The sequence below is a fragment of the Hyperolius riggenbachi genome, chromosome 3 (assembly GCF_040937935.1).
Source record: "Hyperolius riggenbachi isolate aHypRig1 chromosome 3, aHypRig1.pri, whole genome shotgun sequence".
In the NCBI taxonomy this organism is placed as follows: domain Eukaryota; kingdom Metazoa; phylum Chordata; class Amphibia; order Anura; family Hyperoliidae; genus Hyperolius; species Hyperolius riggenbachi.
The window spans coordinates 264,906,339-264,929,869 of record NC_090648.1 but is presented as its reverse complement, the minus strand read 5'-3'; the positions used below and the strand labels follow the sequence as shown (position 1 = coordinate 264,929,869).

Genomic DNA, 23,531 nt, shown 5'->3' with positions numbered 1-23,531 from the left:
CACTTTGCCTCCCTGCAAAAATGTACAGGTAGGTAAACTTGTCGGGTCATTGGCTGCCTGCTCTGCCTCTTTTGTAGGTTACTTGGGTTTGACACTTGCGTGCCCCCCCCCCCCCCCCCCCTGAAAAAATAAATAAATAATTTGTCTTGACATACATTCCAAACTATTTACTTTTTTTCTGCAAGGGCCCAAAATCTGATTGACTACCTATTTAAAGTTGCAATTCAAATACTTTTTGACTGTACAGATCTTTCTATTTGTCCTTGAAATCTGCTACTAAAACATGTTGACTGCATATGAGCTTTTGAAGCTTAAAGGGATACTGTAGGGGGGTCGGGGGAAAATGAGCTGAACTTACCCGGGGCTTCTAATGGTCCCCCGCAGACATCCTGTGTTGGCGCAGCCACTCCCCAATGCTCCGGCCCCGCCTCCAGTTCACTTTTGGAATTTCTGACTTTAAAGTCAGAAAACCACTGCGCCTGCGTTGCCGTGTCCTCGCTCCCGCTGATGTCACCAGGAGTGTACTGCGCAGACACAGACCATACTGGGCCTGCGCTGTGCGCTCTTGATGACATCAGCGGGATCGAGGACACGGCAACGCAGGCGCAGTGGTTTTCTGACTTTAAAGTCAGAGATTCCAGAAGTGAACCGGAGGCTGGGCCGGAGCATCGGTGAGCGGCTGCGTGGGCACAGGATGTCTGCGGGGGACAATTAGAAGCCCCGGGTAAGTTCAGCTCATTTTCCCCCGACCCCCCCCCTACAGTATCCCTTTAAAGGACTGCTAATTATGCAGCAGTAATTAATATACAGAAATTTGAAACTCTCCTACATGTGGTATAACTTGTACTTTTGCTTCCTATTTTGTGACCATCTTTAATAACACAATAGTAATTATTTTTTTTTTTTTTTTTTTTTTTTATAGCAGTAATTAGAATATTATTCAAACACCTCTGTCCCTTCTCCAGTTGAACTTAAATTCTAAACTCTAATTGCTTTTCTCCAGGCACTTACACATCATTTACATAGAAGGCAGTTTCCAGTAACTAAACTTATTTAACTGCAGCAGACTTTACACGGACCGAAAAGTTGGTTACATAGATTTCAGCACAAGTACATTTGAAATATTCTAGGTACTGAAAATTGTTTTCATTGGTCAATCTGCTGCATGCTTCTATAGGGTCTATAGCTACAATTATCAAGAGCAGAGGATCAGCAAGATATATTGCCTAAAAGGAAATGAATATGGGGCCTCCATATAACTCTCATTGCAGTTGTCCTTTAAAGCGGACCTGAACTCAGAACTTCCTCTCTGCTCTAAAAGATACACAACAGCATAACTTTTAAAGGAAAACATTTCTTTGTTACAGCTGATAAAAATCCTGCAAAAAAAAAATCTGCAATGTCTACTTTCTTCTTTCATGGAAGCAGACGTATTGTTAGCATCATGTGTTTACAAATTAGCTGCTCTGCCATGGCAGAGGAGACTACTGAGCTGACACAGCTGAGATATCAAATTACAGTAGTGATTAGTCACAGATAAGGGGAATTAGACAGGCTAAACTCTCAATACATACAGGGTGCATTTGTCTGTTTTCCTTCTGTCCTGTATAAGAGTTCAGGGCCACTTTAAGAGAAGGGAATTGTAGGATGATAGCGGGGAACACCACCGCAAGCCTGCCTTTTCATGTCTGAAAGTTTGACTTTAGCCAAAAGTGATATTTTTCAATGAGTGATTACTGGGGCTGGGAGGAAGGGACATCACACTAAAAAAAAATTCCCTTTTGCCTCTGTAAGCCAAGCGTACACCCAGAGGTGCTTGCTTATTGCTTCCCTGTAGCCCTTAATTACAGAATTAAGAATCCAGATTCCACACAGCTGCATTTTTGTAATTGCTTTACTGTACTTTGCATGGTCTAAAACTGAAGTAGTTAGTGCTGGTGTTTTTTTTTTTTGCACAGTGAGCTGAAGCTCCAGATTGAGTAAATATTGCTTTCTGTGGTTTCTTGGGGTGGAGGTATATTGTATAGAATAAAGCTGACCAGTTCAAATCCTCAAACAGCCCTGTAGCCCACTCTCAGTAGACAATTGCTAGAGCTCAGCAGAGTCCTAAACCAGGTGATGCCAGCAGTCTGCATCATACCACACAGCTAGAAACGACATTTTTCTTCTTGAAATTGGAGCCTTTTATTATTATTCTGTTTGTAGGCCACAAACATGAAATTTTAGTTTTCCCAACTGTGTGTTTTAATGTGGTCTGTGCATTCTTTGGAGCACCACTTCCACTGTTAGGCCAGAAACCAACTAGGAGCGATTTTTCTGAGCGATTTAAAAACTCTTGCTAATGTAATGCTATGGGTGTGATCCCACTTGAGCGATGTGATTTTATAAAAATCCCCCTAGCATTGCATTAGCAAGAGCTTTTTCAAATAACTAGAGTTTAGAAATCGCTCCTAGAGGGTTTCTGGCCTTATCTGTACTTTCAGACGACTGTTAGTTTAGAAATGTGTTTAATGATAAGACTGAGAGCAAGAAATGAGGTGGTGCAGCACAGCAGAGGGTCAGCTGACTAAAAGAGATTTGTGACCCAGTAACCCATGGTCATGTGGTCTTTATTTCTGTATGTTGACACAAAGCAGTTAAAAAGGTCAATGCTTCAGCTTTCTATAGATCAAACCTATGGTCGCATTGGTTCTTAGACTATTTCATTGTCACATTAAAATCTGTTGCATAAGGCAAGGAAAACTGCATTCTATAACAGATAAATGGCAAGATGTCGGTTTTCGTTCAACAAAAAAAACATGACTGTCCTCCAGTTTTCTATAGTTAGCTGAGGTCAGTGGAATGCACAGGTATGATCAAGCAAGTCCTGTACATAATTTCCTGAATAAAACACAAGCAGAAAGGTAATTGGCTGAGCATGTGTATCCTATCAAGGGGAGAGATGGAACCACATTCTTCCACTGGTAAAAGCTTACCAGCGTGAGGGTGTCATGTTCTAATCTCTCTGCTATTCTCTCCCTGTCTGACAGTAGACACTGTCCAATCTATTTTCATTGAGACATTTAGGATGTGCTAAATAAAAGTATTCCTCTAGTTATCACTTCTTAAAATGTAAGTTTTGGGTTTGTTTTCCCTTTGCATGTTCTGTAGTAATTTAGTTTTGAAAAAGTGCTGTATGTAGCATTTCTGCTACATATAGCATTTATTTCCACTAGGCGCCAGTTGCGTCCGTTGAAATCAATAGGTTGCATTCGAAACACGTGGAGGGGAAAAATGATTTATGCTGTAGATTTGCGCAGCACGCATCAGAATCCCCACAGTTGTAATTGGTGCGGCAAAGCGTCATGGATTCACATTTGCATCAACATGGTTGCCGCTAACATTTAGGAAATGGACACAGCACCCCAGTGGAAATGCAGTCTGACATAGAGGATTTAAATGGACTTTTTACTCATGTAACGCACAGACTTTCACTCTAGACTTTTTGACTTCATGTGCTGTTTTAACATGGATAAGCAGCTTCCATCAGGCATTGTTTTGTGTTTTAAACATGTTAGTATTTTTTTATTTTTTTTTTGAATCAGTAATCCCCCAATCCAATGACACATCGTAAGCTACATTCTTACCTCGTGATGCAGAAAGATGGATCAGGCGACATCTTCCTGACAAGCGCTCTCCCAATCCATCTTCCAATCACCGCGGTATGTGCAACGTTATGTGAAGGGCGTAAACGAGAGTTAAAATGATCACGTTACTTTGCGCCGGAGTTGTTTGGGATCTTAAAGATATGATCCGCCGTGACAGTCGATATCGCCACGCGATGCAAAGCTATGTTTGCATGATTGTGTGGCTGTACCCACGCCGCAAGATTGCAGAAATGAATGCTTGTCTATCAAAAAATGCAAGTCGTCGGGAACATCGCCGGAAAAATTGCAAGGTGGGTACGGGCCTATAGACTTTTCATTTTATAAAATAAATCTGTAAGGTAGGATGGCTGCAGCATGCCAAAAAGTCAAGCCCACCAGATGCATACGCTGAAGAATATTTACACTGTGCTCTCACGGTACACTGATCTTTCAGTTGTAACAGTGCACTCTCATGGTACACTGATCTTTCAGCTGTAACAGTGCACTCTCATGGTATCTTTCAGCTGTAACAGTGCACTCTCATGGTACACTGATCTTTCAGCTGTAACAGTGCACTCTCATGGTACACTGATCTTTTAGCTGTTACGGGCACGTTCATGAAGATAAATTTTGCCTATGCAGGTAATTAGCCACCAGAAAAAAACAGGTTTCATTTTGTCATTTTTCTACTGAGAATTTTAAAGTTATGAAATACTGCCTCATCCCACAGGAAATGAGCAAATATGAAAAGCACTTGGAAGACATTCCTGGAATTCATTACCATGTCGGAGGAAGATTGCATGTGCATATGTAAAAAAAGGGAATCAGGGATGTTTTGCACAATAAGCTAACTTTAGGTTATATATTCCTTCTACATGATTTTACCTAGTTGATGCGAACACAAAGGTAAAAGAGTCGTGTGATTTTGGTTTTCAGCTTGAAAGGGGGCCTATTTATAAATCTCTGGAATACCTCTGCTTCCCCCACCCTTATCACTGATAACAAGGTTATGTGCAATACAGACTCTGGCAGGGTTTGTGTTTGTTTCCTTATTGTGATGCAGTGTGCACTGGTCTTTTCATTTTCTCCTGACTTGCATCTGTGGGCAGCGTGATGAAAGCATCATGTGACTTGTCTGACAAATGGAGAATAATTCCAACCTCTCAATTAAAAAAAATGGCTGCAATTGGTTGCCAGGGCTCAAGTGCAGACTAGCCCTGCACATGAGAAGAGCTTGCACTGCCCTTGTGTGGCCCTAATTCATTGAACAGCTACTACCTATTAAAATGGGGCAGGAGCAGTACTTGTCAGCAGTCAAGACTTTATGATTTGCAATCTCTGATTGGCATGTCACGTGTGTTCTGTTTTGTTTCACAATATTTTGCCTAAAGGAGAAATAAAACACTGGACAATAATCTGTAAAAGAAATACTGATGTATGGTATATCTGTATAAAATAGAATTGTTTTCTACATACATTGCATCAAGGCTAAACCCAATTCTTATGGGCAGATTGAATGTATTGAATGTCCTAACGCAGGTGTTTTAAACTCGTGGCCTGCAGGCCATTTGCGGCCCTCGATGCAATATTTTGTGGCCCGCGCCGGCAAAAGCTTCCTTATAGTTCGCTTCAGTGCTCCCAAGTAATCCGCCGCATCCCCACCCACTAAACGAGGGCTGCAGAGCCCCCAAATCGCCTGGGGGGGGCAATCCGCCGGCATTTCCTGGAAGGGGCAGAGCTTTCAGCTTCAGCTCTGCCCCTCCTAATGTCAATCGCCGCCTCTCCCCGCCCCTCTCTGTGAAGGAAGAGTGAGAGGGGCGGGCAGAGGCGGCGATGTGCCGCAATTGACGTCAGGAGGGGCAGAGCTGAAAGCTCTGCCCCTTCCAAGAAATGCCGGCGGATTGCCCCTTGGGTGATTTGGGGGCTCTGCAGCCCTTTTTTTGGTGGCGGGGACACGGCGGATTACTTGTAATGGGAGCACTGAAGCAAACTATAAGGTAAAATAGGCAAAATAGTTCGCTTTAGTGTGAATTTGATTTTGAAATAAAAATCAATGCAGGGGGGGGGGGGGGGGGGGATGGGGCGGGAGCTGCTGATTGACTTTGCCTCCTGCGGCCCCGAGGTAAATTGAGTTTGAGACCCCTGTCCTAATGTCGTTTTTTTTTCTTTTTTCAAGGATGAAAAGAAATGTTTTATATGTGACTCAAGAACAACATACAGTGCTGAGGATAATACAGAGAGCCATCGAATTGAAAATGTAGTTTCCACGTTTGACCCAAATCGCCTTAATTTGTGGTGGCAGTCGGAGAATGGTAAGCGTTAATGTTACATTGGTCTTCAGCTTCTCTGATCACAGACCTAATGAGGGCTGGTGCACACCAAAACCCGCTAGCAGATCCGCAAAACGCTAGCAGATTTTTAAACGCTTTTTTTTATTTTTATGAGGCGTTTTGCTAGCGTTTTGCGGATTGCTGCTGCGGTTTTCAGTATAGTAGATTTCATATATTGTTACAGTAAAGCTGTTACTGAACAGCTTCTGTAACAAAAACGCCTGCAAAACCGCTCTGAAGTGCCGTTTTTCAGAGCGGTTTGCGTTTTTCCTATACTTAACATTGAGGCAGAAACACATCCGCAATCCAAAAAATGCCTCACCCAGGCATTTTTCGTTTCTGCAAAACGCCTGCCGCTCTGGTGTGCACCACCCCATTGAGATACATTGACCAAGCAGATCCGCAGCCGCAAGCGGATCTGAAAACGCCCAAAAAGCCGCTCGGTGTGCACCAGCCCTAACTGTGCATTTTCATTAGAACGAATCTCCCGCTTTCTTGTGCAGGAACTAAATGGAAATGGAAAATTACATAAATTATACCTTTTTATGGAAACCAAAAGCTATCAAAAAAAATTTAGTCTCAGGACTTGGGTAAAACCTGTAGCTAAGCTATTATTTCTTTTTAATTTTATCATTTATAGTAAAAACCCACAAATACTTAACAAATATTCTCACCTTTAATATTTTTAATGATTGGATAATTTGAATTGCTACTCTTCCATCTAAATCCTTGGCTGCACCCAGCCAGCGCATGGCTTTGAAAGGACAACTGTGTTCCACAAATGTGGAGTGTCTCAGGCTGCAGTCGTGCCACTTTCAATGTGCTATTTGCGTTCTGTTTTTTGTTTAAACCAGTAACACCTATAGTTGGAACAAAGTACAAAATATAAGCCTATTAGATTGCATCTGCTTTGGTTGATGGAACCAAAAACTGATTCCAGAGAGAAGTCCTGTGAGTTTGCCTCTGTAGTCTTTAACCACTTGAGGACCTAGGGCTTTCTACCCCTTAAGGACCGGCCACTTTTTTTCCATTCAGACCACTGCAGCTTTCACGGTTTATTGCTCGCTCATACAACCTACCACCTAAATGAATTTTGGCTCCTTTTCTTGTCACTAATAAAGCTTTCTTTTGGTGCGATTTGATTGCTCCTGCGATTTTTACTTTTTATTATATTCAGCAAAAAAGACATGAATTTTGGCAAAAAAATGATTTTTTTAACTTTCTGTGCTGACAGTTTTCAAATAAAGTAAAATTTCTGTATACATGCAGCGCGAAAAATGTGGACAAACATGTTTTTGATAAAAAAAAACCCATTCAGCGTATATTTATTGGTTTGGGTAAAAGTTATAGCGTTTACAAACTATGGTGCAAAAAGTGAATTTTCCCATTTTCAAGCATCTATGACTTTTCTGACCCCCTGTCATGTTTCATGAGGGGCTAGAATTCCAGGATAGTATAAATACCCCCCAAATGACCCCATTTTGGAAAGAAGACATCCCAAAGTATTCACTGAGAGGCATAGTGAGTTCATAGAAGATATTAATTTTTGTCACAAGTAAGCGGAAAATGACACTTTGTGACAAAAAAAAAAAAAAAAAAAAAAGTTTCCATTTCTTCTAACTTGCGACAAAAAAAAATGAAATCTGCCACGGACTCACCATGCCCCTCTCTGAATACCTTGAAGGGTCTACTTTCCAAAATGGGGTCATTTGTGGGGTGTGTTTACTGTCCTGACATTTTGGGGGGTGCTAAATTGTAAGCACCCCTGTAAAGCCTAAAGGTGCTCATTGGACTTTGGGCCCCTTAGCGCAGTTAGGCTGCAAAAAAGTGCCACACATGTGGTATTGCCGTACTCAGGAGAAGTAGTATAATGTGTTTTGGGGTGTATTTTTACACATACCCATGCTGGGTGGGAGAAATATCTCTGTAAATGACAATGTTTTGATTTTTTTTTACACACAATTGTCCATTTACAGAGTTATTTCTCCCACCCAGCATGGGTATGTGTAAAAATACACCCCAAAACACATTATACTACTTCTCCCGAGTACGGCGGTACCACATGTGTGGCACTTTTTTGCACCCCAAGTACGCTAAGGGGCCCAAAGTCCAATGAGTACCTTTAGGCTTTCACAGGTCATTTTGCGGAATTTGATTTCCAGACTACTCCTCACGGTTTAGGGCCCCTAAAATGCCAGGGCAGTATAGGAACCCCACAAATGACCCCATTTTAGAAAGAAGACACCCCAAGGTATTCCGTTAGGAGTATGGTGAGTTCATAGAAGATTTTATTTTTTGTCACAAGTTAGCGGAAAATAGATTTTTATTGTTTTTTTCACAAAGTGTCATTTTCCACTAACTTGTGACAAAAAATAAAATCTTCTATGAACTCACCATACTCCTAACGGAATACCTTGGGGTGTCTTCTTTCTAAAATGGGGTCATTTGTGGGGTTCCTATACTGCCCTGGCATTTTAGGGGCCCTAAGCCGTGAGGAGGAGTCTGGAAATCAAATTCCGCAAAATGACCTGTGAAATCCTAAAGGTGCTCATTGGACTTTGGGCCCTTTAGCGCAGTTAGGGTGCAAAAAAGTGCCACACATGTGGTATCGCCGTACTCGGGAGAAGTAGTACAATGTGTTTTGGGGTGTATTTTTACACATACCCATGCTGGGTGGGAGAAATAACTCTGTAAATGGACAATTGTGCGTAAAAAAAATCAAAAGATTGTCATTTACAGAGGTATTTCTCCCACCCAGCATGGGTATGTGTAAAAATGCACCCCAAAACACATTGTACTACTTCTCCCGAGTACGGCAATACCACATGTGTGGCACTTTTTTGCACCCTAACTGCTCTAAGGGGCCCAGAGTCCAATGAGTACCTTTAGGCTTTACAGGGGTGCTCACAATTTAGCACCCCGCCCACTTGCCAGGACAGTTAACAAACCCCACAAATGACCCCATTTTGGAAAGAATACACAACAAGGTATTCCATGAGGGTAATGGTGAGGTCATTGAAAATTTTATTTTTTGTCACAAGTTAACGGAAAATGACACTTTGTTAAAAAAAAAAAAAAAAAAAATTCTGCTAACTTGTGACAAAAACTAAAATCTTTTATGAACTCACCGTGCACCTCACATAATACTTTAGGGTGTCCTCTTTCCAAAATGGGGTCATTTGTGGAGTCTGTCCTGGCATTTTAGGGTCTCTGCAATCATTACATGTATGGCCAGTATTAGGAGTTTCTGCTATACTCCTTATATTGGGTATACAAGTAATGCACTCTGGGCTGAAAGGAAAAATGAACGGCAAACATACCTTGCTCCCCATCAATGGCAGATCTTCCTCCACATCAATGGCAGTGATAACCTCAGGAGAGAGACACCCCGTGCCACCCTGCACTCAGGGTGAGCCACCAACTTATGTGACTGGGCCTCAGAACTTTAGTATACAGCATTATGCCTGTAGGATACAGCAATATGCCTGCCAATAGAGATGACTCTGTGTGGCATTAAAGCATCATCATCGGCCCAAATCACATATAAACCGGGGGTGTCCACACTCAAGGGAAATTCAAACATGCCGTCTTATATCGCCAATCCAGGACAGATCAGCAATATCAAGCATGGAAACCGATCCTTCTTCCCACTTTTATGCTTACCCGTTTGGTCTTCAAGCTTACCTCTCCTCTCCCTGCGACAATGTGCAAAAGACCACTGAGTGTGTGCCTACTCCTGTGTCTGGAGTTCCCTAGGTTCTAATAGTGTACCTGCTCGTGGTACCTCTCAAAACACGGCCCTACGCATAGGCCAGGCTGGTCAGGACAGCGGGGACAATAAAAACTGGTGTCATTCCTTCTTCCAGTCCTGCTGCAGACACGACAACGTTTTCTTCGGATGCGTTGACCTGGGGCACACGGAATCTGATAGGCGTAATGCCTACCATGCAGTCGGCTAGTTGCATCTGGGGGGGGGGGGGGGGCCTGGCACCTCCTGGATACAGGATGTCCAGAATGATCTGTTCCTGAAATTGGAGGAAAGATCCAGTTCTCCCAGCCTTACTGTAGAGAACAAAGCTGTTGTAAACTGCCAATTGAATCAGATAAAAAGACACTTTCTTATACCAGCGTCTTGTTTTCCGGGTCATTAAATAGGGCGCTAACCTCTGGTCATTGAAGTCCACCCCTCCCATGTTGACATTATATTCGTGGACGACAAGGGGCTTTTCAATGACCTTAGTTGCCCGTGTAATTTGGACTGTCGTGTCTGTGTGAATGGTGGACAGAAAGTAAACGTCCCTCTTGTCCCTCCATTTCACCGCGAGCAGGTCTTCAGTACGCAAGGCGGCCCTCTGCCCCCGTTGAAGTCTGGTGTTAATGAGCCGTTGGGGGAAGCCCTGGCGACTAGGCCGCGCAGTGCCACAGCATCGGATTCCTTCTAACTTTAAGTGCTGAAAGAGGGCCACACTTGTGTAATAATTGTCCACAAAAAGATGGTACCCCTTCTGGAACAAGGGTGACACCAAGTCCCACACAACCTTTCCACTGCTCCCCAGGTAGTCAGGGCATCCGACCGGCTCCAATTTTGAGTCTTTTCCCTCATAGACCCTAAAACGACATGTATAGCCTGTGGCCCTTTCACAGAGCTTATACAGTTTCACCCCATACCGGGCGCGCTTGCTTGGGATGTACTGTTTGATGCCAAGGCGCCCGGTAAAGCGTAAGAGGGACTCGTCTACGCAGATGTTCTGTTCAGGGATATAAGCATCTGCAAATGTTGAGGACAGGTGGTCTATGAGGGGCCGAATTTTGTGGAGCCGGTCATAAGCAGGGTCTCCCCTTTCAAGACAGGTTTCGTCGTCGTTGAAGTGCAGGAAGCGCAGGATGGACTCAAATCGTGTCCTGGACATGGCAGCAGGGTACAAGGGAACATGATGTACTGGGTTCGTAGACCAATACGACCGCAATACATTTTGTTTCATTAGTCCCAAGTGAAGGATAAGGGCCAAAAAGATTTTAATGTCGGAAACTTGGACTGGTTTCCACCCGAAAGGCTGGGCATACATGCTCTCCGGGTGCTCGGTGATGAATTGTGTGGCTTTACGGTTGGTCTCAACCACAATTAGGTCCAAGAGAACCTGGGTGATGAACAGCTGCAAAAAGTCTAGGGCCGTTCCTAGATGAGCTGTCGCCACCTGGACTCCAGACTGGGCGGTGAAAGGGGGCACTACGGGTGCGGCGGAATCAGGGGATTGCCAATCTGGTTGTGCCAGCACCTCTGGGAGTCTATGGGTACTACGGGCCCGTCTTCTTCTTGGTGGCTGCGACGGGGGTACTACTGCACTTGCCACCGTACCAGTTTCAACTTCCATACTGACGCTCACCACTTCGCCAGGGTCTACGGAAGCACTGGCACTAAGTCCAGGAGATGCTGCGCTGCTGGTGCCTGCCTCACCAAGAAAACTATCAACAGCGCTAGCACCACCCTGCTGCCCTTGAGGCGGATCCTGCGCCACCTGCGGTCTAACGACTTGGGGTCTGGTACGCCTGGCTCTAGCCGGGACCATAGCCTCGTCATCACTATCGGTCAGGGAACCACTGCTTTCTACAGGTTCAAATTCGGACCCGGAAGATTCGACGGATGATTCTTCCCAAAAGAACTCATCCGACTGGTCCATGTACCTGTATACCTCGTCATCGGAAAGCCCCCTTCTTGCCATTTTGGATTGCTAAATTTATGGGGTTTTCCTCCGAGACTACCCAGAAAAAAAGAGCACCTACCTAGCAAAAAGGGAGTATTTGAGAGGTATTGGGGTTGGTGGGAAGTGGGGTCTCAGAGGCAATCAAACAATCACGGGACAATCAAATACAATTACAGCACAATCGACTCCAATCACAGCACAATCAAATCTGATGCACTCGGAAAGGTGATGGGGGGAGGGTGGGAAGTGGGGTCTCAGGCAATCAAACAATCACGGGGCAATCGAAGCCGATCACGGGACAATCAAATACAATTACAGCACAATCGAATCCAATCACAGCCCAATCAAATCTGATGCACTCGGAAGGTGATGGGGGGAGGGTGGGATTGGGTGTGGCGGGAAGTGGGGTCTCAGGCAATCAAACAATCACGGGGCAATCGAAGTCGATCACGGGACAATCAAATACAATCGACTCCAATTACAGCACAAGCAAATCTGATGCACTCGGAAGGTGGTGGTTGGAGGTGGTGGGGGGGGGAGGGTGGGGTTGGGTGTGGTGGGAAGTGGGGTCTCAGGCAATCAAACAATCACGGGGCAATCGAAGCCGATCACGGGACAATCAAATACAATTACAGCACAATCGAATCCAATCACAGCCCAATCAAATCTGATGCACTCGGAAGGTGATGGGGGGAGGGTGGGATTGGGTGTGGCGGGAAGTGGGGTCTCAGGCAATCAAACAATCACGGGGCAATCGAAGTCGATCACGGGACAATCAAATACAATCGACTCCAATCACAGCACAAGCAAATCTGATGCACTCGGAAGGTGGTGGGGGGGGGGGGGGGGTTGGGTGTGGTGGGGGGGGAGGGGGGGTTGGGTGTGGTGGGAAGTGGGGTCTCAGGCAATCAAACAATCACGGGACAATCGAAGCAGATCACGGGACAATCAAATACAATCGCAGCACAATCAAATACAAGCGCAGCACAGTCAAATACAATGCACTTGGACGGTGATTAGGGGGGGGGGTCTGAGGGCGATTTGAGGGGGTGGGGGGTTGATCAGGAGCCTGCACGGGGCAGACTGAGTCCTGATCTGATGAGAGGCAGACACAGGGGGTTACTGATCAAAGATCAGTTAGTGATTGCTGGGGAGGACAGATGTAAACAAAGAGCAGGGGATGTAATCAGAAGGGGGTTATGAGGGCAATCGAGGGCCTGGGCAGGTGATCGGTTACCCCCGCGGGGCAGTTAGGGTCTGCTCTGATGGGTGGGGGTGCTGAGGGGTGATGGACAGGTGATAGACAGGTGATCAGAGGGGGATCAGAGGGGGATCAGAGGGTAAGGTAGCTGTATACAGATGTATACAGTATACAGGGGGGTAGTCTGGGATGGGGTCTGGGGGTGATCTAAAGGTAGGGGGGGGGGGATCAGGGGTGACTAGGAGGCAGTTAGGGACCTAAACTAAGAAACTGTGTCGCTAGTTAGTGGCAGGTGGGGGGGGGGTGGGGGTTTTATAGGGGTGCAAGGGTGCTGGGCAGGGGTCTGCTGGGGTGATCAGGGGGGGGTATGAGGCCTGGGGTGGGTGATCAGGGGGCTGCTGTGGCAAAAAACGCTGTGTGATGGATACTTACAATATGCTTCCTCCTCGCTAGTGGTCTCTGCAACAATGAGACCACGAGGCGAGGAGGAAGCATGTATAAGGCACTTTGTTTACTTAACAAAGTGCCTTATACTTTTTGATTGGTGGATCCCAGAGATCCCTCCGCTCGCCGGGGCTGCTAGTGCCCGGCGAGCAGAGGCACAATGCCGGGCTTCCGACTCCCGGCGGAGGATCGCGTCACTGATGACGCGATCGCTCCGCCCATGCCCCTACAAGGACCGCCGCCATTTGTCAATGCGGCGGTCCTTGCGGGGTGCACTTCCCGGCCGCCATTTGTGCATACGGCGGTCGGGAAGTAGTTAATAATGTAGCTATCTTGAGTAAAGTAAAGTTGAAATCAGGGGTGAAACTACAAAACCTGTAGTCCCTTGCAAAACTTTGATCCCCCGCCAATGGGTGCTGCCATTATCACTCCTGCCCCCCCCCCCCCCCTCAAAAGAAAAATGTGGGACAACGCCTGGTCTGGAAGATAGATCACTGTATTGGGTGGTGGTATTGAAGGGCGATGAGCCCTCTTGATGCTTATGCTAATCCCCCCCCCCCCCACCTCGTTGATTGCCTTGTTGCATCTGGGATTGCCACCAAGGGGCAACAAGACGATCAGTTTCTCATGGGCCTGATACTGAAAAGGGAGTATGCTTTTACTTACTTCACATATCAAAAAAGTTTAAGATAATAGAAACGTTTTAATAAACTTGATTGGGTTCATGTTGGTTTTTGTAGGTAATGGTCACCTATCCCTCACTGCCCTATTTTTTCAGAAAGTAGTACAAGAGCTTGTAAAGCGGCACATTGTTCCCCCTAAGCATTTGACTATACATTCTGTAGTCTGAATGGCCATATTGTGAAATGCCTGTTCTATAAAACTACGTAGGCAAGTAAACAAAAAGTATAGATTACGTCATTATAAAAGTAATTTCAGTACTCAGCATGGATCACAGTGGATATATTTCATATATAATTTTTTCCTTCCCATGGTCTTTCTGCTTTTGTTCATAGTAGTAGTTTGTACTGAGGTACTGATCTATATAAATATTATTTTAATGCCTCTTATTCCAGCCAGGTTCCACTAAACAAATCGTACAATTTTTAAAGGTGAACAAAATAAGTCTTTGAACAAACAGTTTTTAATTTATTATGTCTCTGAAGGCAGATATGCTATTTCAATGCACAGCATATGCTATTAGAAGGCTCTCGATAGAAATTAATGGACTTTTCACCATTCTGTATTTCTGGCTTTTACTGCTAGTACCAAATTAACAAATAGAGTATTTCATGACTGGGTATTTGTAGTAAATAGATATGACTGAAATGTCCCACTGTAAACTCCTAAAAATTATTATTTTATTTTTTTTGCTTTCCTTATTTGTTTCTGAAGGTATGGAAAATGTCACAATCCAGCTGGATCTTGAAGCAGAATTCCATTTCACTCATCTCATCATGACCTTTAAGGTTAGGAATTCATGACATCCACCAACGACTACCAGTGTGTAATTAGCTTTTTGAAGGGACCATTGTTAGAAACCATTGTACAGTTTACTGTGAAATCATTTAAGCTACAACGAAGACATGTTTGCAGGACAGGCTGACCTACAAGTTTTTGGAATATCCGTTTAAACTATGCATGATGCTTTTGTACATCCGTTCTGACTTTGGAGGATTGTTTTATATAAGCATTTTATATTTGAGGCAGAACATCTGCGTACATAATTGTCTTTGTCTATCCTCCAAACAGATGTCTGGGAATAACATGTGGCATGCAATGTACATACTGTGCTGTGTTATAGGCAGAGCTCACTTTAGCCACATCCTTGTGTTTCTGGCAGACAGCCATATTAGTATGTTTTGCCAGAAGCATTATTTTGTGGTCAAACAGTACAAATCTAAATACTTAAGTTTTCCAAGCAGATGCTTATGTTAATAGAACATCTATTTCTCTCTGTAGACCTTCCGTCCAGCTGCAATGTTGATTGAGAGGTCATCAGACTTTGGTAAAACATGGAAAGTCTACAGATACTTTGCATATGATTGTGAATCATCATTTCCTGGAATCTCTGTAGGGCCAATGAAAAGAGTTGATGATATTATCTGCGATTCTCGGTATTCTGATATAGAGCCTTCAACAGAAGGAGAGGTATTTTAATAAATGCTTTGTTTTCAATAGTTGAGTTATATTTTCACTGTTTGACACCTGTTCATTATTACTGACATTCTATTTCATTGTTTTGGTTTTTTTTTTATGACCACTTATGTTACAGGTTATATTTCGCGTTCTAGATCCAGCTTTCCGCATTGATGATCCATACAGTCCCCGAATTAAAAGTAAGCCATAAAATAACTATCTGAAGTCTGTGTACTCGGTTCATTTCTGTCTGGATTTATGAGTCTAAATCTAGACAGATCAAGAATCGATAGGCGTCGGTGGGTCGTTAGTGGTATAGCATGGAAACGGCCGCTCGAGCGGCCTTTCCATGCCAGTTCACGGAGACTGCCTCCGTGAACCGTGTGCGAGCCGCTGATCGCGGCTTGCACGCATAATGTAAACACGCGGGGAAGGAATCGCCGCTGTTTACATCACACGGCCCTGCTGCGTGACGTAGATCGGCGATCCCCGGCCTCTGATTGGCAGAAGCCTATCCTATCAGGCGCAGGATGGATATCCGTCCTGCGCCGCTCAGAGGAGAAAGGAGAGGGAGGGAAAGCAGGGGAGCCCGGAAAACGCTGCGGAGGGGGGCTTTGAGGAGCCCCAAACCCCCGCAAATCAATAGTAGCCGGCGGCGATCAGACCCCCCCTGCAGGACATCCCCCTAATTTTTTTGTTTTTTTAATAATTTTCAGCTTTACACAGCTAGGAAGTCTGGGCAATTTAAAAAAAAAAATGAAACGTAATACTTTTTTTTTTTTTTTTTTTTTTTTTTTTTTTTTTTTTTTCATACTAGGTATGCTGAGAATTACAAATTTAAGAATAAAGTTTCTGAAACTCCACACTTTGGGTGATAACCTTTTGGATTCAAGAATTGAAATAAAAGAAAAATACTACTATGCCATTTATGATATGGTGGTTCGCGGCAATTGCTTCTGTTATGGACATGCCAGTGAATGTGCACCAGTGAATGGCTATTCGGACAATGTGGAAGGAATGGTAAGATATTTTTTTTTTAATTTTTTTTTTTTGTGGTAGGAGGGGGAATTCGTAAAGTGAACCTGTAATAAAAAAAAAATTGGGTAGGGGGAGCCTCTGGATCCTAATGAGGCTTCCCCCAGCCCTCCTGTGCATCCCCGATCCAGTGCTGGCACCCGCAAAAGGTGTACTGGCCTAAGGTAGAGTGTATGCTTAATAAAAGAAAGTGAGTTTTGAAGGCACGTTTAAAGATCTCGAAGGTTGGGGAGTGACGGATGTGTTGTGGCAAACTATTCCAGAGGAGGGGTGAAGCACATGTGAAATCTTATATACGTGACTGTGAGGAGGTGATTCTAGAGGAGGACATTAGAAGGTCATGTGCAGATCTAAGATTGTGATTGGGTTGGTATTTGGAAGCTAGTGAGCCGATGTACACAGGAGAGAGATTGTGGCGAGCTTTGTAGGTTAGGGTTAAGAGTTTGAACTGGATCCTTTGGTTAATTGGAAGCTAATGAAGAGCTTGGCAGAGAGGATCAGTAGAGGAAGAGTGGGAAGAAAGATGAATGAGACAAGTCTAACAAGCAAAAAGGTACGGGATATCTACCACAAAATAAGGCTCGTCTCACCCATAAAGAGAGTAACTAGCAAACAAGTATAGGGAGCACAGAGGTAGTGTGAAAAAACTGTATATACTTTTAATCATGAAATGTCAGCATAAACACGGTGACAAACAGAGACAATACCGGCCTATGCAAATCAATCGGTTAATCCAATCACATTTGGACAATTGTGGGCCCTCCACCCGGCGCACACCACGAGGCCTCCTCATTTACACACTAAACACTACACTACAGCCGGGAATACTATGTTGCATTATTCCAGTTACCATCTGGAATCACAAAAAAAGGACTGTCCCGAGAGGACAGTTTTATAGACCTAAAAGGAATTGTACCCGGCATGAGGACTTTGTGAGGGAAGGACAGAAATTAAGTGTAAGATTGAGGGAGAGAGGTTACCCACAGGAATTGGTTGAACAGGAGTATCATAAAATGGAGACAAAAAGGGAGGAGTTGAGAAAGGGTTGATCACCACGTAAAAAGATTGGAAGGGGGGGGCAAATGGGGACCATATCAGATTTGTTACAGCCTATGGGGCCCACTGGTACCCGTTACAAAGGGTGTTGCAGAAACACTGGGGTATTTTAATGTTGGATAGGAGAATACAAAATCTGGTAGCTGAAAAACCGTATAGGACGGCCAGAAAAGCCCCGAATCTAAAGAACAAACTGGTGAGATCGGAGTTTGTGAGTAAGGAGAAGGAGACATGGCTCAACAAGTTTCCTCAAAAGTTCGGAATGTTTAGTTGTGGAGGTTGCAACGTGTGTGGTCTGGTGGAGAGGATGAAAACATTCACGAATGCAAAAGGCACTAGGTCCTTTGAGATCAGGGATAATATAAATTGCAATTTGGAAAGAGTCGTATATTGTATAACGTGTCCGTGCAATTTATTGTACATTGGAAAAACAAAACGACGATTGGGCACACGTATAGGGGAGCATGTAAAAAATAAATAAATATCGAGAAGGCGGAGAAGGATAGCCCGCTAGGGACACATTTTGCACGCTACCATGACAGGGACCCAACAGGGTTATGCTTTAAGGGAATTGTGAAGCAGAAGGTGTCTCATAGGGGAGGCAACACTGAAAATGATCTGTATAAAATTGAGGCAACCTGGATCTATCGTCTGGGGACACGAATACCAGATGGATTGTACTCTGATCTTAATATGGTGTATTTTCTGAAATAAGAAGGGGGGTATAGTGAAGATGAGAGGTACTCTTTATCTGATATGGTTTATAGGTGAATATGATTGATTTACAAGCAGAAGAAAAAAGGAGAGGATAAAGCATGCTTTGCCCTTAGTGTGACAGAACTAAAGATGGTGGATTGCAAACAAGGAGGAGTCAGGCAGCCGGTGATGAAAGCCTCTAAAAGGAGATGATGCTGCAGCAAGAGCCAACCCCATGCACTTTGAGAAAGCCCCGTGGGCGGGGTGAAATGTGTCAGTAGGCCGGGGTGACCGCTCACCATCCCGGGACGTCGGGACGCACCAGGAAGCCCCACAAGTGAGAGCTGGATGAGTGACCGGCGCAGGCAGCGCAAGTGAGGTGATGCTTATACAGCGTTGGGCGAAAGCACTTTAACCCCCTTGGCGGTATGAAAAATACCGCCAGGGGGAAGCGCAACAGTTTTTTTAAATTTTTTTTTTTTTTTTTTATCATGTAGCGAGCCGAGGGCTCGCTACATGATAGCCGCTGCTCAGCGGCATCCCCCCGCCCGCTTCGATCGCCTTCGGCGATCACCGATCAGGAAATCCCGTTCAAAGAACGGGATTTCCTGGAGGGCTTCCCCCGTCGCCATGGCGACAGGGCGGGATGACGTCACCGACGTCAGCGACGTCGGGACGTCATTGGGAGACCCGATCCACCCCTCGGCGCTGCCTGGCACTGATTGGCCAGGCAGCGCTCGGGGTCTGGGGGGGGGGGGCGCGCGCCGCACCGGATAGCGGCGATCGGGCGCGCGGTGGCGGCGATCGGGGTGCTGGCGCAGCTAGCAAAGTGCTAGCTGCGTCCAGCAAAAAAAAAATTAAGTAAATCGGCCCAGCAGGGCCTGAGCGGCACCCTCCGGCGGCTTACCCCGTGTCACACACGGGGTTACCGCCAAGGAGGTTAAAGAGCCCTGAGCAAAGCTCCCTCTGAAGGAGGCGGCAGATGGCAGCAAGGTCGTGAGTAACCGCAGCACTTGGAGTCACGCACTGTATAACACAGTGCAGAAGAGTATGAGACAGACAGAAGTCTGAGTCATAGGAGTGATTAGGAACTGATTTAAGGAGACTGTAAGGATATTGAAAGTGTCAAGTGTCAACTGAGGCTATATCCCCCCTTTTACTTGAGAACAGTACAGTTTCCTGTGGGAAGAAAAGGACTGGTACAGTGATCACTATAATAAGCTTTAAAGTGACAGTGCACTGTCAATCAGTGTGTGAATGAGGAGGCCTCGTGGAGTGCTCCGGGTGGAGGGCCCACAATTGTCTAAATGTGATTGGATTAACCGATAGATTTGCATAGGCCGAGGCTGGGTGATCAATACGGTAATATACCATCATGGGGACAGTGGGAGAAGATAAGCTCACGGGATCTATTGGTTTTAGTATTTTAGATGTACCGTAGTGTGACCCATGTTTTGTATAATAAATTTTGCAGGCTATCATTAAAAGGAACTAAGCACAAGTAGTAGTAGTAGAAGACAAAAAAACACAGGAGGTCCGGGAGCCCAATCTGGTGCAGCACGTTACTATGTAAGGATTACTTTTATAAAGTCAATAAGTATTATACTCACAAGAGTGGGTTGCTAATTGAGGCAACCACTCGTTTTCACTGGTGGGGAAGTACCGTCCCCACTCGGCCTTTGTTCTTCTTTTGGTCGCTCCCCAAAAAAGGTAGATCCGTCGGAGTAGTTCCGACGTAGATCTTCCCCTTGGATCAAGAGGTACTAACTAGTTTTTGGTAGGGTAGGAGGCGCCCGGCAAAGTGATTCAGCTCTATGTGATTCTATATGGTAGGTACAGCATTAAGGAAACAAAATGGTGTGATCCTACCTTCTAGTTGTCCCTTATGGGAAATATACAAATCAAGTCGTATACTTGTATAATCGAAGTTTATTGGGGCACAGACAACGCGTTTCACGGTCAAAACCGCTTCCTCAGGTCAATAGAGGTGCCTTAAAAGTTAAAGGATAGCATACAGCGCTCAGGCACAATTGTTATAACACATAGTAATAAATGAGAAACATACAGCCTATAGCATATAAAATATAACATAAAAAATAATAAAATATATAAAATATTAAATGTTTAAAACAAATGCAGTTATATATGTGCTATATCAGAATTTAACCTATTGGCTCATAATAACTATATTTCATTACTTAGGTGCAACACTGTATAATGGTAGATGAGATATATATTTGAGACCATATATATAGTATATGTAGCAGATAATACATATTATAATAAGATATATAAAATCATTGCATATGAAGAAGAAAACCTAATATATAGGGCATGTGGCAAGTAGCGTTTGATGGTTCATAATAGCTATATTTCATCACTTAGGTGCAACACTGTATAATAGTAAATGAGACATATATTTTTAAGAACATATATATAGTATATGTAGCAGATAACACATATTATAGTAAAATATATACAATAATTGCATTTGAAGAAAAAACATAATATATAGGGCATGTGGCAAATAGCGTTTGGTGGATATGGTTAGAATGTGTATTATTTTATGATACTTGGATTCGTGCACAGATAAATGCTGTTAGACTCACACTGTGTTGGAAACTAATACATTTATGTTCAGTACACTAGATTTTTCTATGACCTATTGAGGTAGAGGTTCATGCCTAATAGATATCCAATAAAATGTATCTGAAACTAATGTCTATCCACTGGGTGTTCTTAGAGTGACAGAGGAACTATTGGGCTATGGTGCACTAGTGTTATGGAGGGCGATGTGTAAATATAGCCCAAGTAGATCTTGTTAGCAGTAGGAGAGAGTTATAGTGGGCAGTTGGGCGGGAGAGTGGAGGTGGTGGGTACGAGACCTTACCTATTTTTAGAAGGTGCCTGGATTCCGAGCGCCATAGCGAGCAATGGCAGCCGGAGTTCGTTTAAATGGAAAGGCTGTGCTGCTACTTGCGGCGGACTCCGCGTGACTTGGCTGACGTCACCCAATCACGTGGGTACGCCCGTCACGTGTGTCAGGGTTAGCCAATGGGCTGGACGGTCAGGATGACGCGGCGGCCATTTTAGTTAAGGGATGGTTTCCCATCATACGGATTGCCGCGTGGCTCAGCGTATGGAGGGTAGGGAGGAGACTAGATGTGGTGTGTGTCAGAGATAGCCAATGGGCTGTATAGACTGAGGGAAGCAGCGGCCATCTTGATTAAGGGATGGCGCCCTGTTTTTGTAGTGAACTCTGTTATATTGCGTGTATATGAAGGGGAGGGGAAGCAGTATTAAGATTGGTGGCCATACCTTTTCGGGGTATAAGAGAATAGTGGCATTATATACGGGGGGCCATATATCCTCATGGGTATATATATATATATATATATATATTATATGTGTGTGTGTGTGTGTGTGTGTGTGTGTGTGTGTGTGTGTGTGTGTGTATGTATGTATGTATGTATATATGTATATATGTATATATATATGTATGTATGTATATATATATATATATGTATATGTATATATATATATATATATGTATATGTATATGTGTATATATATGTATATGTATATGTGTATATATATACAAGAAACGTTTGACCTCTGTGCTTGCAAACAAGGGTTTTTTCACTAAGTATTAAGTCTTTTATTGTTAGAGGGTTCAAAAACTTATTTCACTCAATGAAATGCGAATCAGTTGCTATCTTTTATTTAAGGTTATTTTTTCGATTTTCCTTTTGATGTGCTATCTGCCACTGTTAAAATAAACCTACCATTGAAATGATACTGTTCTGAGACTTTTATTTCTTTTTCATTGGACAAACTTACAAAATCAGTGAGGGGTCAAATAATTATTTCCTCCACTGTAAGGGCTGGTGCACACCAAAACCCGCTAGCAGATCCGCAAAATGCTAGCAGATTTTGAAACGCTTTTTCTTCTTTTTCTGCAGCGTTTCAGCTAGCGTTTTGCGGTTTTGTGAAGCGTTTTTGGTGTAGTAGATTTCATGTATTGTTACAGTAAAGCTGTTACTGAACAGCTACTGTAACAAAAAACGCCTGGCAAACCGCTCTGAAGTGCCGTTTTTCAGAACGGTTTGCGGTTTTCCTATACTTAACATTGAGGCAGAAACGCATCCGCAATCCAAAATCTGCAGCAGCCCGGGAGTATGCGTTTCTGCAAAACGCCTCCTGCTCTGGTGTGCACCAGCCCATTGAAATACATTACCCTAGCAGATCCGCACCCGCAAGCAGATTGCAAACCGCAGCGGAAACGCTCCGGTGTGCACTAGGCCTTAGTGAATAGGTGATACCTATTCTGTTTGTGTTTAGGTATATATAAAACCTGGGTTAATCCTTTAGATTAGCCTGAGAGGGGGGGGGGGGGGGTCTTTGTGTGGAACTGATCTAGGGCTCCCTTATTTCAGTATCTTCTGATGTTGGTTGGAGAGACTTTGTTTAAAATTGTGTGAGGCTGAGAGCATATTGTCTATGTGGTGTGTAGATGAATTGGACGAGTATGGTCTATTGGAAGGGTGGTACCCTATAGTTGGATTTACATTTTTATTTTTAGAAGTAGTGTGTGGTCAGGTGGGTGATGACTGGGAGAAGGGTAATAGATGTGGAGGATGTAGGGAGGGGGGGGGGATGGAGGAGGGCAATCGGGATAGCAAGGGGTGCATCTTTGGATGCAGGATTATGTGTTCGTGTGTATGGATACGCACGTATATACTTTTTGCATGTAGACATGTGTATGGGCTGTCGCACACACACACATGCACATATTCATATAAAATGCTCATTCATGCATATACCTGCACATACATACATACTCATATATACATACTAATGCTCGTATATTCACACAGACCTATCTGCATACATGCTCATATACGCCCATATCCACATGTATACATACGCTATTTTGTGCCGTTGGGAAGCCGCTGTGGGTAAGGGAAGTAGTTTCCTGGGACTGGGGACAGTGGGCTGGTGGGCTCGGGCTCTGTGGGTGGTGTTCCGGGTAAGATGGAGGGGGGAGGGGATCATGGGAATAGCGTATTGGAACAATGTAGATGAGGAGATGTAGGGTGGGAAACGACAGGACCGGCCTTATACTCTTGGTTCTGGTCTATCAGTGATGGTGAGTTATAGTATTGCAGAATAGTTATAAATTATGTTCTAAGCATATATTCAGGCCTTCTGGTTGGAGAGTATTCAGTTGGAAGATCCAGTACATTTCTCGTGACCTTAAGACTCCATTCCTATTGGGAATCTGTTCTGTAATTCGTTCAAT

General features: G+C 44.2%; 1 protein-coding gene across 1 annotated transcript in view; it reads left to right on the top strand.

The window, feature by feature from the left end:
- The window catches only part of LAMB1 (laminin subunit beta 1), a 91,521-nt gene that overhangs the window by 12,814 nt on the left and 55,176 nt on the right, over positions 1-23,531 (top strand). The window contains exons 4-8 of the mRNA XM_068276291.1: positions 5,803-5,938; positions 14,699-14,772; positions 15,266-15,454; positions 15,579-15,642; positions 16,260-16,462. Of these exons, the coding sequence (XP_068132392.1) occupies positions 5,803-5,938; positions 14,699-14,772; positions 15,266-15,454; positions 15,579-15,642; positions 16,260-16,462 (666 nt within the window). The remainder of the gene's footprint in view (positions 1-5,802; positions 5,939-14,698; positions 14,773-15,265; positions 15,455-15,578; positions 15,643-16,259; positions 16,463-23,531) is intronic.